The following is a 16,385-nucleotide window of genomic DNA, read 5'->3' as shown; positions in this document are numbered from 1 at the left end:
AAATGACTCTCTACAAAAACCATGAGGACAGTAATTGGTTCTCACTTAAAACTGTATTGGATGTAATGCTTTGGAGTCACTCAAGGTGATTATGACAATTACACATGAGTTAAGATAATGAGGCAGCAGCATGGTTTTCTGAGAAGGTGGTTAATTCATAAAAGTCAAGACGTAGACAGTTCAACATACAACTACTGCCCCCCGCCCCCAGCCCCCACTATAATGATCTGAGTATTCACTGATAGAGAAAAGGACAGACCTGCAAACCTGGCCCTGGCTATTGACCCTCATGCACATTCCATATCAAGTGAAAACCAGAGCGCAGCCCGAATCCCGGCAGGGACCCCAAAATTGGAGTCTGGGAAGGAAGGGAAGAGGAACCCAGGAAGAAAGGCCCAAGAGCTTGGTAATACAAAGATGTAGATGTCTCAGGTTGGCCCTCATCAGGGATCAATTCTGAGTGGCATAAAGATCCAGGGTGAAGTTTTAGAAATACGGGCTGTATATAATTTTTCTCTTAGTTGGAGATTTTGATTAACTCAACATAATATCACAAAATCACCCCCCCCCAAATCTATAAAACTTAACAGTACCTTCAAATACAAGACACCTTATCATTTGTAGATAAAACATTTTCTCAAGAAGTGTGCCAGGAAGGGGTAAAGACACATTTTTCAGGCCCCTCTTAAAGGAAGAACCTACTATACCTCAGACAAGGCAGAGGAGATGCCTTTTGTGGAGCGTTCACATAGACATTCTTTCTTAAAGAAATACAAAAACGGTCCCGGTTTTAGTGCCACTTAGTAATACTGTAAAATTCTCTTGCTTATCTTACAGAAATGAACCCTTCAACCTTTTTAAAAAAATTTTTATTCTCATCGTCTCATACCATGGCAGTCCCACTGAGGCAGTAGGCTAATTACAGATTGATCCATTGATATTGATTTATTTTGGTATTCTTTTGTCTGTAATGTCAAAAGACTTTATCAAAGTTTGAATTAGAACTCTTATCAATTCCCTTAAGGGATAAATAGGAAAAAGTCCAAGTCCTCTTTAGTGTAAGATCCTAAAGGACACAGACAATTTCCACTGTGTGAGAAACTCTGTTTAGCATGACCTCTGTATGCTTTGTTTTGCATTTATAGACTGTAAATAGATAGTATTTACAGGTAACGTGTAATATATTCTTTCTCTGTATTCTCAATCAAAACTTTCATTCTCATTTTTCCTTTGTACTATTTAATTCTATATCATTAAGAGAAGCTAATGAAATCTACAAGGTTAATACCTAGCACACTAATCTTGCCAAACATACCTGTGTTTTGAAAGAGCAGACATCTCTTAGTTGACTTACAGTCAACGACCTAGCTATTTAAGATGCCCAGGATAGTTTTCACCTGTCCTTTTAGGTGCTCAGTTATGATTTAGCTGCAATAGTTATGATAGTAGTTAGAAAAACATAATGGATTTATACTAACATATTCCAAATCAATGGGGATATATTTGATGGTCAAGAATGCCCAGTGGCAGTCACATAAAACACACTATATCATCAAAAAAGATGGAAAGGTATTAGCTTTCCTTTAAGTGAGGCCCAGTACCTAGGCAGTACTAGACAGTCCTTCACCACCCTTCTCCTAGCTAGTTATTAATCAAGCACTTACAAGAGAAGCAGAATTCATCCAAAGTTGATGATGTCCATGTCTTTGCCAGCATCATGAGTTAAAAATTGATTCAAGTTACTAGATCAGGTGGAAATAAGCAATGTAAACTTACTTTAGTGGTTCAAACTGTGCTAAGTGGCCTATAATACTGGAGCATTTGCTTTCATTTCCTTAGATGTGAAAGAACTGTAACAGTAGTTCAGTTATCATTTTGTTTGTGTGGAAATTGAATGAACTAAATGATAAATAGATAAAACATACTCACAAGACACCTCACATCCAATGTTGGGACACATGGCTGGATAAATAACTTGTTCTGCTTCCACATCTCTCTATCTTTTTATATCTATCTATCTATCTATCTATCTATCTATCTATCTATCTATCTTCTATCATCTATATCTATCATCTATCTTTCTTTCCATCTATCATCTATTTTTATCTATAATTTCTAACTAATATGTTGAGATATTAGTGCTTTTGAGGCATTTATAAAGTTTAAAGCCTAGAATTGGATAGCTGAAAGTAATATGCAGAGGAATGCTGTAATCATTGCTCATATGCTTCTAGGAAAATGTCCAGTTGCTAATAGACCTAAGAACTTTCATCTTAATTCAAAACATATGAGAACCTCAATATAGAAATTCTTTATTGAATAGCAGTAGAAGAGAATAAGAAAGATTAGAAGGCTAGACAACTGTGATATCTGTTTCACGTTTGTTTATTGAGTCATGAGTTTGGTTATTTGTTTGGCTGTCATCTTGAGTTATGACTGACTGAGATCTTCCCATGCCTCTATTTACCTTGCTGGGTGTGTGTTTTGGGTCATCTTACCAATAATCTAGGCTGTTAATATGAGGTGGCTAGAGGAAATGAATAATGCTAACATGTATGCATCTTTACTTTGTTTATGAATACAGTTTTAGTGAGCAAGTGTGAACTGCTATGCAAAAGTGGTGAGATCACTTCATTGCCCTTACTGCTGTAAATTTTAAATTACAATTAATGTAAAAATCCTTGAGGATATTTTAGCTGCTGACAGCAGCCCTAAGATTCTGCAGTTTAGAACCTTACCATGGTTTGCACCATGGCTGACTTAGCGGTTAAATATTTCACTCACACTCGCTGTATTTATTTCTAACCTATAGTGAGGAAAACATTATTGCCTTTCTTCCTTAACAGGGTAGTATATATTATTGAGTCTGTAACAGGCAATGATGCTGTATCACCCCACAAGAAAAGATGACTATTCATTATTTTATTGCAATTCGGATGCAGATGCATTGTGGGTAATTGACTTGACTTCTGATTATTTCAAATACATACTTCTCCCAGGTCTTATAAACGAGGGCATCCTGTGATATTGTAATACCTAATAGTTTTAATATTTATCTTATAATCTCAGGCTTAGGATGCCAGCGGGATTCTTCTTGCATTTTGATAACAGTTTTTTTTTGTTGTTGTTGTTGTTATTTTTTTAAGTACAAAGCACTCAACTCAATTGCATGCTATCCTGATGATCCAAGAAGCACCGAGACTCAGAAGAATGGGCCAAGCCTTACTGAGAACTAGTAAAATAAAATCCTTTTTCATCTTCTAGTGCTTTACAAATATATTATAGCTGTTTATAAACTCCAAACACACTGACGAGCCTCCTTATAATGGAGCAGGAGGTGGTCAGCAAGACACCAAAACAACAATGACTCCACATGACATCGACATGCATAATACATTTGAAACAAGAAGCCTTCTTACCTAGCATGCAAACACATTTGACATTCTGATCAGGGTTCTCAAACAAGATTTCGCCACACCTCTGTAACAGAAAGACAGCCTCAGTTACTTTAAGATTGCAAATGAGAATTCTCAAGCCAATATAGCCATGCAACTGACACAAACTGTGCTGTTATTCTACTTTCCTTTTCTTTAGTTATCTGGGTCTAGGGACTTCTGTCATAAAGAGAGACTTTCCTGGAAGCAAAGTCTTTCAGAGGCCAGTCTGGGATGGGCTGTTCCAGCATGCTTCCCGTCCCTGTCAACAGCTGACCCTGTGCTCCCACGAGAAGCCGTGGTTTGGGATGCACCTCTTTTCTATCAGTTCCTGTCTCAGTAAAACATCCAGTTACCAGGATTGATAATCTGAGTTCAATCCCTCTCAGAGTTGGACCTTCTTCAGCATCGACATTATTCTGAGCGACTCACTCTACACACAGATATTATCCAAGTTGTGTGGCCAGTGCTGAACTCGCTGAGGTCAGGAAAAGGACAAATGGAGGAAATGCTAAGCAGCACAGGGCTTTTCTGCACTCACAGATTCAGGGAATAACGACTTTCTTGCCTATAGCTTCATTTTAATTTGCATTTCAAAACTTTTGTGCAAGGCAAAACTTAGCAATCCAATCCATTATTTAACAGGCCACCTTTGCATAATGAATATGATTGGCAAATGGGATTAGTATCTATGTGTATAAAGGAACCACTCAAAGCAATAAGAACATATATAATCTGATAGAAACATGGATAAAAGGTACAGCAAGTAATTCATAAAGAGGAAATCTGAATGGTCAATAAACACAGAAAATATATTAAACTATACCAATAATTGGGAATAAATAAATTATACTTCAGATAAAGGGCTTTTAAAAACTCACTGATTTGACAAAATTTAGAAATCTAGAAATGCTAAATATTTTCAAGAATGCAGAGAAAAGTGAAGCTTTTATACTCTTGGGCTAATATATAAAATAATTACTACAGAAAAGGTGGCGAAGTCTGGCAAGTTTGAAAAGTTCATACAGCATGATAGAGCAAGTGACTTTTTTAGAATTTTAACTACAGAAATTTTCAAAAAAACAACTTCAGTGTTCTACTTAGAAAAGAGGAATGTCATCCATGAGTGGACTCCTACAATTAAAAATGAATCAAGGCTCCGTAGACTCTAAAAGCATATATAATATACAATGTATTTATATAAAATACATAATATTTACCTTACAGAATGCCAAACATACCTGATTTTCAAGTCATATAAAACTTACATTTGTCCTAACAGTGTAGCATTAGAGTTGGGGAGGTAGTTCAGTTGGGGAAAGCACTTACAGTTCAAGAGTGAAGATCTAAGCTCAACCCCCTGGAATCTGTGTGAAGCCAGGCACAGTAGCATGCCTCTACCTTCTTAGTTCTTCTACTGTGGGATGGGAGTCAGAGACAGAAAAATACTTGGGAGCCTGTGGGAGCCAGCTAGCCAAGTCATGTGCCCAGTGAACTACAATGAGACCCTGTCTCAAAATGTGGTGGAAGGTTCGGGCCAATACCTGAAGTTGTCTTTTGATGTCCACACACATGCTTCATACACACATGTGCATCATACACACACACACACACACACACACACACACAAACGGTAAAGTGTAATATCATGCTAAAAAGAATTCCATATATTATGAAGTTGAAAACATCTAAAAACAGCACACATTCCTTATGCATACGTTAATTTACTAAAAAAGAAAAACATGAACTGAAAAGCAATGAGGCATCAAATACAGGGTGTGGAGAAGAGAACGGAGAGACAGTATGTAGGAGGGCCTATAAGGTTACCAACTTTTTCTATAATTATTCATGCCTTAGGTTCTTCTAGAAACTCATTTTTACATGAAACATTTTATAACAAGAATGAATTGGCCATATCCACTATTTTGGATATTAAAGACCTACACCTTTGTCCAGTGTAGATCTGCTTCAGAGTTCTTGAGCTCATGGAGGACGTTATTTGTTCTTATAACTCATTCTTATCACTTACTTATTTCCTTTTCATTTTTTAAAAAATAAACCTTACTATGTAGCTCTGAGTCTGTTCTGGCCTGGAACTCTCTGTGTAGATCATGCTGGCCCCCAACTCCCAGAGATCTACTTGCCTCTACTTCTCAGGTGCTGGCATTAGAGGCATGAAGCACCATGCTGTTTTCTTTGCTCTGAAGAAGACTGGCAGGCTAGCAGTGTGATCCATTTTTTTCTCTTTCAAAGTTCACAGCTTGGTTAACTCCATTCCCCGAAGGAAAAGGAACTCAAAATCCTTCACAGCTAATTGTAAAATTCTCAGAGGGAGAGAACTAGTTTTTAGATTGATCCAACCATGTAAGAGATGGACAGTAGGCTCAGAGAATGGGAAAGCACGCAAGCTGTGATAGAGTCAAGAGGTGGAACTGTGGAAGACAGAGTCTGCACACAGTAGAAGGCTGCAAGAGGGTATTGGATTCTGAAGGTAAGAGGGTGCTGAATTCTAGATGGAGAGTTCAGATCACGAGCCATCTGCTGACCTAGTGTGATCTGTATTACGCCACTTAATCTCTTCACGCTTCATCTCCTTGGAAGTAACATGGGGATGTTGATGTGTGCCACCAAGTTAGGTCAGGGAGCAGATGTGTGGATTAACGACCCATGCAGTCTGACTTTACTGTTTGTTCCTGTTTTTGTTTGTATTTTGACAGAGGTTAAGCCCTTTAAAGTAGCCCGGATCTGTTTTCTGCATCACCTGCCTATTCAAGTGGTATGTTTGCAACCCAAAAGAGTTAATCATTATTTTTAGATGAAAGGTCAGAAGTTTTTAAGATGTTTTCAACTTCTTAGCAGAATGGCTCACTATCAGTGTCTTGTCTGGATTAATAACAAAGCTTATATGCATGCTGCCATGGAAGAGGTGTCCTACCATGGCGTTGTGGGTAGAAGTTGCATAACTCCCAATGGCTATGATAAGTTAAGGGCATCTTGAGATGTGTCTCTCAACCGGCATGTGAGCCTGGCTATCAGGATCTTTGTCCCCATCATGCACAGAGCTGGAAGGAATGTCTGAAACTCCCAAGAAGCATACGTTCTGTAACAGTCATGGCCTGCTTGGGTTCACTGACCAGCCAAGCTCATTACCAAGAAGAAATGGGAGGTGCCATGGCCCTTCCTTTGAGGATGAGGCCTTCTGCTTCCCTGTCTTTACCTGGAAAATAGCAGAGCACCTTTAACCAGCTCCCTAACTGCTTTGGTTTTTCAAAGTTACCTGATAATAGCAACAGTTTTTAAAGCAGTGTCCAGAGAGGAATTCAATCATTTGTAGGACATGCCCCAAACCACATTCTTTCCAATACCTGTTCTCTTCTCATTGATACATACTAGTGTTTACCAGGCCTTCAATGCCAGGCTCCTACTCAACAGCACAGTCCAGGGCAATGACCTAGTTTAGGAGATTAATTAGGTTATACCACAGTATCCCCAGTCTCAGACAACTGTAGACTCCAGCATGGGGAAAGGCCCTGTGTTTTTCTGGGTTGTGAGGTCTGCAACCCTCTTCCTCTGATGCTCTGGTCATATTTGTTGGGACTCCCCATCTGGGAATCTTGATTCTGGATGACTTCTGGTTCTGATCATCAGAATTCTGTCTAATTCTTAGAGAGCCCATCTTTGTTTCATTTTCTATGTTTTAAATAGCCAGATCATCTTGTTGCTGCCCAACAATTCCAGTGAAAGCTAACGATAAATACCAAGGCATAGGCATTTCAATGCCAACCCAAGATGTTGGAGCCATGTTAGCAATTAAGAAATCCTGCCGGGCAGTGGTGGCGCACGCCTTTAATCCCAGCACTTGGGAGGCAGAGCCAGGTGGATCTTTGTGAGTTCGAGGCCAGCTTGGTCTACAGAGTGAGATCCAGGAAAGGCACAAAGCTACACAGAGAAACCCTGTCTCGAAAAAAACCAAAAAAAAAAAAAAAAAAAAATCCTCCTAGCACGTGCTCCTTCTTTTTGAGGCACATAGACTATACTTCATGAGAACTTATGCATGTGTGCCCACTATTTCCATAGACTGTAAAGAATCAACCAACTTCACCATTAGTGTCCCTAACATGCCTTATTGTAGTCTTTTACGTGTTAGGTCCCTGAAAACGGAGGTAGACTGAATACTTATTACTTTGCTAACATTTATTGAGACTGTGGGATAACCATTGTTCTAAGTCTTGTCTAGCTAACCATTTCATACTCTCATTATACTCCTGCAACAGTAGAAAACTGAGGCAGAGACAGGAACACTTACTGTAGAATACCCTCTCTAGTGAACGGGAATGAGTGTTGGCAGTTGACTGACGCATAACCAAGATTTATGGATTCCCAGATATTGGCTACTTTGGCGTCTCTCATTGCACCGGCTATGTAGACTATGTCTGCGGACACTCCCTTTACTCGCCCATTAGCTTCTGGCTTTTTGCCAGAGAGCTCAGACTTTAGATAAGATCGGCTCAGTTTCAAAGCCTGTTGCTACCTCCTCTCATCTGCTCTATCATCAGGGGTCAAACCTGCTCTCCTAGCTGTAAAACAGGGAGATGTTATCTACGTCATAGAATGATTTGGAATTTAGTTTTAACTCATTATAAGCAAGGAAGAACTATATTTAAACATTATAGGCAAGACTGCAACATAAAAGTAAGGATGAACTTGAAACACATTCATTAAAGATCTACGCTAATTCTCGTAGTATTTTTCAGGATTAAAAAATAAAGAAATGCTTGGAATTTTAAAAGTCAACATTTTGTAAGTTGTTTTCCAATTAGTCTTAGTTAAGAGTTTTGTATATTAAGTTTAGGATTTGACTTTTGTTCAGAGAGGTTTTAAAGTATTGCATTTATCATTTACAATAGCCGCAATATGAATGAACATCAATGGTTGGATGAATGAGACAGTGAGACATTTTTCAAAATAGAGTATTATTTAACCAGAGAAGGGAGGAAGGTAATTCTATCATTTGCTACAACATGGATGAATACATAGGATATTGTGCTAAGTGAAATAAACCAGGTACAGAAAAACAAATACCATATGATCTTACTTATATGTGCAATCTGAAAACACTGAATTCATAGAAACCAAGAGCAGAATAGTGGTCACCAGTGGCCGGAGAGGAAGCATTCAGTGGCTACAAGGATTCACCTTGACAGGGAGAATAAGATCAGCAGAGCTATGTATAACATGCGATGATAGTCATCACAACACATTAAACACTTGAAAATTGCTAAGAGTGTATATTTTGTGTTCTCTCTCTCTCTTTTTTTTTTTATTGGCCATTCTGTTCTTTATTAGACCATCAGGTGTTTTAGACAGACACAGTATCACAGCTTCATAGAGTTAAACAAATGCAATATAAACAAAAGTAACACACCTTAAGATAATATTCTACAACAAAGAAAGAACAAAAGAAAAAAATCTTGCATTGTTACAGGGTTTTACATAATGTTGAATGTTTTATTTATTCTTAGAGGAGGTCTGGCTGTCTGTCATAGATTCTCCCATGAAGTCTGGTTACTGCGTTGTAACTTGGCTTTTTTTTAATGCCCCACAAAAAAATAGTGAGATAAAGTATCTGTTAATTAGCTTGATTTAGTCATTTCACAATTGTACATATTTCAAAACATCATTTTTATACTGTAAATATGTGTATTTTTTGTTTTTCAACTAAAAAGTAACAATAAAAATCTCTAATTTAAAGCTGGCAACATTTTAAATTTCAAACTTTTAATTCCCACTAACTAAAATTGTGTATTCCAGTAAAATATACAATAAAACATATTTCTCTTAAGTAAATTGTATTTTTTTCATGTATTTCTCATAGGTGTGAAAGTTGAAATTAGCAATAAATTTAGAAAACACATTTAAGTTTTCAACAACTTTTGCAAAACTAGTGGAAACGCATGAACTTGAACCAGTGGCTGAGGAGCCCCCATGGAACTGGACCAGGCCCTCTGGATAAGTGAGACAGTTGATTAGTTTGAACTGTTTCGGAGGCCCCCAGGCAGTGGAGCCAGGACCTGTCCTTGGTGCATGGGCTGGCTTTTTGGAGCCTAGGGCCTATTCTGGGACACATTGCTCAGCCCTGGTGTAGGGAGGAGGAGACTGGACCTGCCTCGGGGGAGTCTACCAGGCTGGGCTGACTCCCCAGGGGAGACCTTGCCTTGGAGGAAGTGGGAATGGGGGAGTGGATTGGGAGGGAGGGCTGGAGAGGTGGGAGGAGGGAGGACAGGGGAATCCGTGGCTGATACGTCAAATTAAGTTAATTATAAAATAAAAATATTTAACAAAAAAAATTATATCTGCTGTGATACTGTTCAATTACCAGTGATATACTCGCTAGGAATTATTAGCTGAGGTGACAGGCTCATTTTATTCTCTTTGTTTAAAAAAATAATCACTTTCTTAAGACAATTGATACTCCATTTTCCTTCATCTTTTTTTCTGTTCTGAAACTTGCTCTCACTCAGATGCAGAAACCTCTCAGCAGTTCTTCAGCAGCTAATCTGTTTAGATAAAGTATTTTTGTATCTCAGAAGGGAGGGGGCAGCAGCCAACAACTCAAGACGGCACTCCTCCGGGCTGCGTCACTTCCGTCAGCGTCAGTGGAGGCAATAACAGTTTATTGCAAGTATATGATGTTAAATACGACCAGAAAGTAATTAAAAGTTGATTCCCTGGTTTTTGCCCTCCCACATTTACAGTTTTCCTGTTTTTAGAACGATTTAATTAAGGAAATCTAGTGTTTGTAAAATCACTGGAGGATCAGGCTGGAGTCTGGGCTTCCACCAAGGATTGCAAACTGGTTCAGCCGGCCATGAGCTCAGGAGGCTGGTGGGCCACAGCCCGGGAACGTGGAGAGTGGGCAGGCATCATTGAATTGTTGACTTCAAGAACACAGCGGACGGCAGCAATCCAGGGATCACAAGACTTTTGGCACAGCAGCCTCTTGAGATCCGTAAAGCCAGTGGCTGAATATTGGATGTTACTGTAGAAACAAATCCCAACATCTCTATGACGGTGTTTGGAGCTCTCACAAAGCAGACAAAAGTAAAATAAACCCACAACATAGACCAGGCTCATTTTGGAAAAACAAACAAACAAACAAACATCAAAGCTGAGCTTCATAAGTTAAACAAAACAAAACAAAACAAAAAACTACTAACCGTGGTCAGATAGTTGGGAATTCACTGGACCTGAGAATCTGAGTTAGCCAAGAGGAGATATGATGTCTGGTCATTTACTCTTATGAATTAGTAAGTGCTGCATATATCTATAGCCACATTGGATGCCGTTGCAATGAGATGATTAAGGCTCAAACCTGACATTGGGAAGATCTTTCAAAATTGGTTTCCTAACTGGTCATGATGGCATATCCCTGTAATCCCAACATTCAAGAGGCAGAGGCAGGAGGATCACAAAATAGAGACTAGCCTGGGATACATAGACTATTTAAGGTCCGTCTGAACAACAGTGGCAAGACCCTATCTCAAAAACCCAGAAGGTCATCACCATAGCTCAGTTGGAGTCCTTGCCTAACAGTCTTAAGGCTCTGGTTCAGTCCTCAGCTCCACACACAAACAAAGCAAGACAAATGAACAGGAAGCTCTGGACAATTCTGGTTTGCCTTCCATCTTACAGTTTACCAAAGTAGAGAACAGAAGGTGCTTCTTGATATCTGGTCCAGAGAATGGAAGTCTAGAGTGAAAATGTCTTAAGTCTGAAGAGCATTCATGAAGCATGGCTTCTACTAAGACTGAACTCATAAAAAGTGATGAAGGGTTGGGAGTTTGAAACCCATCAATGTCTCCCAAATCAGTTAACAGATGAACGAATGCTCAAAAAAGGCACTGGAAGAGTGCCAAGTTTGTGCAAGCACTGTGCTGTGAATGTGGGTACCAAGGAGGGTGAGATGCAAGCCTACATCATCTTGAAGCCTAAAATAAAGTCAGAATATACAAAGCAAAGGGCTGCTTCAGTTATGGTACCCAACCCTGATGGGCTATCACAGAAGGCTTTACTTCAGAAAAAGAGGTGATCTTGTGGCTGAGCCTGGAAGGTAATACTTAGCCATCAAGAGACACACCCCTAGCCTGTCACAGGGGAAGATGCTTGTAGGATCAAATAAGTAGTCTCCAAACACTGGGGCAAAACCATGGTGGGTCATAGCAGAGGATTTAATCAAACTGGTAGCCATGAGTGAGACCGGAGGGAAGCAGGGACTGATAGTGTATTGCAAGTTCTTCTGGGCTGGGAGGAAGGCTTGCTTTTAGAGAGTGGGAACTTAAAGAATTCTTTTAGTGTTGTAACAAACAATTGTAATTTAATGGCATCGGGTATCTCTGACCAGTGGTTTTGCCTGCAATCTTTTTGCTTATTTTAACTTCCAAAAAAGGTACTGGAGCCTGAGATATCCTTCATTCCTTTTTCTGGAATTATTCCATAGAATGGCTATGACCTAAAGGATTCTCCAGCCACCCAGTGGAAATCTTGTGTAAGGCGGACTGCCGCTCCTGTGGAAGCCATTAGCACCTTGTGTGGAGGCATGGCGGTTTCCCTGCTCCAGGAGGGTATGTTTTCAGGATCTGCTTCTTTACAGTGGCCCAAGTCCACAAGTATTTTACTCAGTCCCGCCTACTGTGTGGGTGGCACAGTCAGGCCTTCGTCCCCGAACACTGTGGCAGCCCTCAGCACTTCGGTACCACAGGCCAACAGATCTGGAACTAGGGCAGATTTCAGCCCGGGCTCGTGTTTTGCTTCCTGGGAAGGAGCAGATTTCCATCCTCTTGCAGGCTGTTAAAACGTCCGACTAATAGGTTTTCAACAATCTGTCAGTGCCGGTCTGCAGCAACAAGCTGGCATTGCCTTTGGATCCTGGCTTCATGGTCCAACCCAACCTCAGCCAGTCAAAATAAGAGACACAACAGCAAGGGAGAGAGAGAGAGAGAGAGAGAGAGAGAGAGAGAGAGAGAGAGAGAGAGAGAGAGAGAGAGAGAGAGAAAGAAATCAGATAATCACCCCAAGCCAAGCAGAAATTCTTAACAAATCCATTGTTGCCAACTGCAAACAGTAACTCTGTGGTCTGCCTAACCTGGTTTGACCCTCGGGAAGGGCCATCTCTCCAAAAGCTCTAATTATCTATGGTCAGGAGCGACTTGAAAGACATTAATGCCATTGCTATTGGGAAACGAGCCTACCTGCTTTTAACAGCTTTGTTTTTTCCTCCGTCAAAGAACAAAATGTTAGCTCAGTGGCGTATGCTTTCTATTAGAGAACGGCCCGCAGCAGCAATCTCCAGAGAGTCGCTCAGCATTTTATTACAGACCCCTATTTTTAAATGTTTAAAAAACTACTTATTACAAACCAAAACTTGGAAAACCTGGTGAGAGAGAGAGAGAGAGAGAGAGAGAGAGAGAGAGAGAGAGAGAGAATTAAATTACTAAGCAAATGTCCTGAGTGAACTGTTTTCTGTCATTCTGACCCCAGACAGTAGCAGGCACTAGAATGGCTATGGCTATGTCCTTCTGGTAGACCTCCTTCAGGGAGATGGTAGGGTCAGATGGCGCACAGGGTTGGAAGCTGGCATGTACTGAAATGTACACTGAGAATTGCTGTTTCCACCATGTCACTAACATGACTCTAGCCTCTAGGCAGCATAATTCTAGCAAAACTGCACCCGAAGGTTGGTGGCCTGGAGTGGAACCGAGACATCTCTCCCAAGCACATCCAGCTATTGCAACTGGGTAGACATCTGAGTCCAAGTATTTTGGGAAGAGTCCTGGTACGGGCTCTGAAAAATCCTGTATATCAGATACAAATACATACACCCCCAAATCCAAACAGTGCAAAAGCTGAGTGAGAATTTTGCAGTGCAGTGTCATCTTTTATTTATTATCTTAGAGTCTCCAGGGCTGACAACGAGCCAGAGTCATAAATGTTTAATGTCGACATAGTGAGTTGTCAAAGGTGAAGTCAAAAGCAGTGGAAGAAACAGGAAGAGGTAGAGGAGAACAGATAAGTAAATGTAATGGAAAGTACTTTAGCATGTTAAGGTTCAAATCCTAAATCTAGCCCTTATTAGTTACAAGATCTGTGGCTCATTTGGCTTATGTTTCTTAGTCTCAAGGTAGAGATGAGGGAGGAACACTCCTGATAATGATGATAATATCTAATATCTAATATCTATCTATCTATCTATCTATCTATCTATCTATCTATCTATCTATCTATCTATCTATTATATATTTGTGGTTTGAATGAGAGTGGCCCCAGAGGCTCATGTGTTAGAACACTTGGTCACCAGTTGGTGAAACTAGAAGGGATTGAGAGGTGTGGCCTTGATGGAGGAGGTGTGTCACTGGGGTTAGGGGTGGGCTTTGAGGTCTCAAAAGCCTACATTTTTCTAGTTAGCCTTTCTCTCTCTCTCTGCTTTTTGCTTGTGGATCGGATGTAAGCTCTCAGCTACTGCTCGGGTGTCAGGCCTGCCTGCCATCCTCTCCACTACAATGACCATGTACTTTGACCCTCTGGAACCATGAGACACCCCCCCCCCCACAATGAAATGCTTTCTTTTATAAGTGATGATGTTTTGTCACAGAAAAAAAAAGTTAGGCAGTGTGTAAACACCTCATCTACTGTAGAACCTATAATGTGGCCATTTTGAATGTGATTTTGAGGAAGAAAAGAGGGAGATGTAGTACACAGCCACTTGATGGTACTCTGCATGGCTTACAGAGCACAGTCCTTCATCAGTCATAGGGCCTGATGAGGAAATGTATCTTGCTCCTCCCATGATGGAGAGCACTAGTCTAAAGGAGGGAAACATGTAAAGCTAAAGGTCCAGAGAGCAGAGGTGGGTGGGGATGGATGGAGATGGTCAGCCTTCCTCCTGTATCCTTATCTTTGGTACTGAGGAAGGGTAAAGGACCTAAATGAGTTTAGGAAAGGGTTTCTTCATGGGGAAGCAAATTGGCGACATCCAGATGGGCATGGAAAAGCTTCTGAAAGATTGTCTTGAAGGTAAAGGAGAGAAGAAATAATACTGTTACTCCTCAGTTGAGACTGAAGCACAAGATAAACTGAGAAGCTATTTATTCTGAGCAACGTAATTGTTGTAGAGGCAAAAATCTGAAGATGATTGAGGAAATGAAGTCCAGAATGGGTACAAAAGGATGGGATTAAGATAATCATAAGGCTCTTGGCATTGATAAACATGAGGCTGGAGAAGGTGGCAGGGACTGGACTGCTAAGACAGTGTAGGACTCTACCTAATGAAGTCACTGCAAGTCATAGACCCTCTGCTTTGGGTGGTAGAGTGCGCCCAACAGTGTTCCCGAAGATCTTAGGATGGGAGTACAGTATAGCAGCCATGCATGCTGACAGAAGCTGTTATCCCATTATGGACATGCTTTGGGGTGGAAAAATGTCCGGTTAAGTGTGACACCATCTTATCATTGAATTTCATAACATCATCACTACTATCCTTAACACTCATACACTCATAGTTGTGACAATCGGCAAAGCTTGGGAGGGACTCCAGAACAGCTCACCCCTTCTGAATCCTCTGCATGCTAACACATCCCCAAGGAGTTCCGTCAGATTATTTATTTTTAGGTTTAGTAAAGCTACATGGTCTTTAGGAAGAGGAGGTTGTAGAAGTCCAGCATGAATATGCTCCCAAGACCATGGCCTTCAAAATCATGCATAAGGTAAAGATTGAGGCTGAGTAAGTACTGAAAAGGGGAATCAAGGTCAAAATCCGGACCCCAAAAACAGGACAACTAGGGCTTGGGAACAGAAGTGTGTCACTAGTCCTGAGAAAGGTATTTTCTCCTCAGGAACTTGTGGAAGAGCATGCTGTATTTCAGGAAAATGATTCCTTTACTCACTTATTACCTTCAGAGAAAGAGAGAGAGAGAGACAGAGAGAGAGACAGAGAGACAAAGAGACAGAGACAGATAGACAGACAGAGACAGACAAAGGCAGAGAGAGCTCTGAATCCAAAACGGATTCCATGTCTTTGCCCCGTCCCCAACAGAACGTGTAGCAAGTCAGCATGTATCACTGCTGCCCCTGGAGAACCAACACAGTGAACTCTCAGAATATCTGGCTCTCCGTTTTCCCTGTGTTGCCAACAAGGATGTCCCGACAATTGCCACACAACAGATATGTACTCATAATTGCCACACTCCAGCCATCTGGTCAACGTGTCTAAGCTGGAGACCTCGTCTTTCTTTATTTACCCTGCAATTTTCAAGCTACTTTACGAGACCTTGCAGATGGCAGAAGCTTAATAGATAATATCAGCAGTATCCCCTAATCTTTGCAGAGGCGTCACGATTCAGAGACTCATGGACCCCATCCAGACTGCGACTGAACGAATATTTACTCAGGACAAAGGAGTAGTTATAATGGGCTCCTTGCAGCCCAGTGCCGCAGTGTTTCTGTACGTAAACCAACAATTAAATGTAATCCTATATACTTATAGTTTTAAAAGAAATTCAAACCAGTCCTTGGAACTGAATAACCCCAGCCCTAGAGAAAATGACTTCCAGAGCATCAAGCCCAACATATGAACACAGGACCTCTGGCCACAAAGGAACACACTCTTTTCCACAGGGAAAAGGGCTTGTTGTATAATCATTCATGAGGCCAAAGACTCAGACGTTCCCATGGACAATCAAAAAATGATTACTGGTCAAGTCATATTGGCCATTTCCATAAGGACAGCTCTGAGACACAGATTTGGCCGTGGGCAGAGATGTCAATAAATTCTACTAGCAATCGACACCCCCCCTCCACTGTGAGAGCTCAAAAATCCAGTGTCTCAGGGAAATAACTGACCAATTTCATGAGCTTCAAGTGAACACGAAATACTGGATATTTTTAAAATAGCTATAT

General features: G+C 40.6%; 1 protein-coding gene across 1 annotated transcript in view; it reads right to left on the bottom strand.

Annotated features, from left to right (window-relative positions):
* The window catches only part of Pde7b (phosphodiesterase 7B), a 311,056-nt gene that overhangs the window by 214,085 nt on the left and 80,586 nt on the right, over window positions 1–16,385 (bottom strand). The window contains exon 2 of the mRNA XM_059272674.1: window positions 3,420–3,480. Within this exon, the coding sequence (XP_059128657.1) occupies window positions 3,420–3,480 (61 nt within the window). The remainder of the gene's footprint in view (window positions 1–3,419; window positions 3,481–16,385) is intronic.

Source organism: Peromyscus eremicus, chromosome 8b (genome assembly GCF_949786415.1).
Source record: "Peromyscus eremicus chromosome 8b, PerEre_H2_v1, whole genome shotgun sequence".
Lineage (NCBI taxonomy): Eukaryota > Metazoa > Chordata > Mammalia > Rodentia > Cricetidae > Peromyscus > Peromyscus eremicus.
The sequence above is the reverse complement of the archived record's forward strand: the minus strand, read 5'-3'. Positions and strand labels throughout refer to the sequence as shown.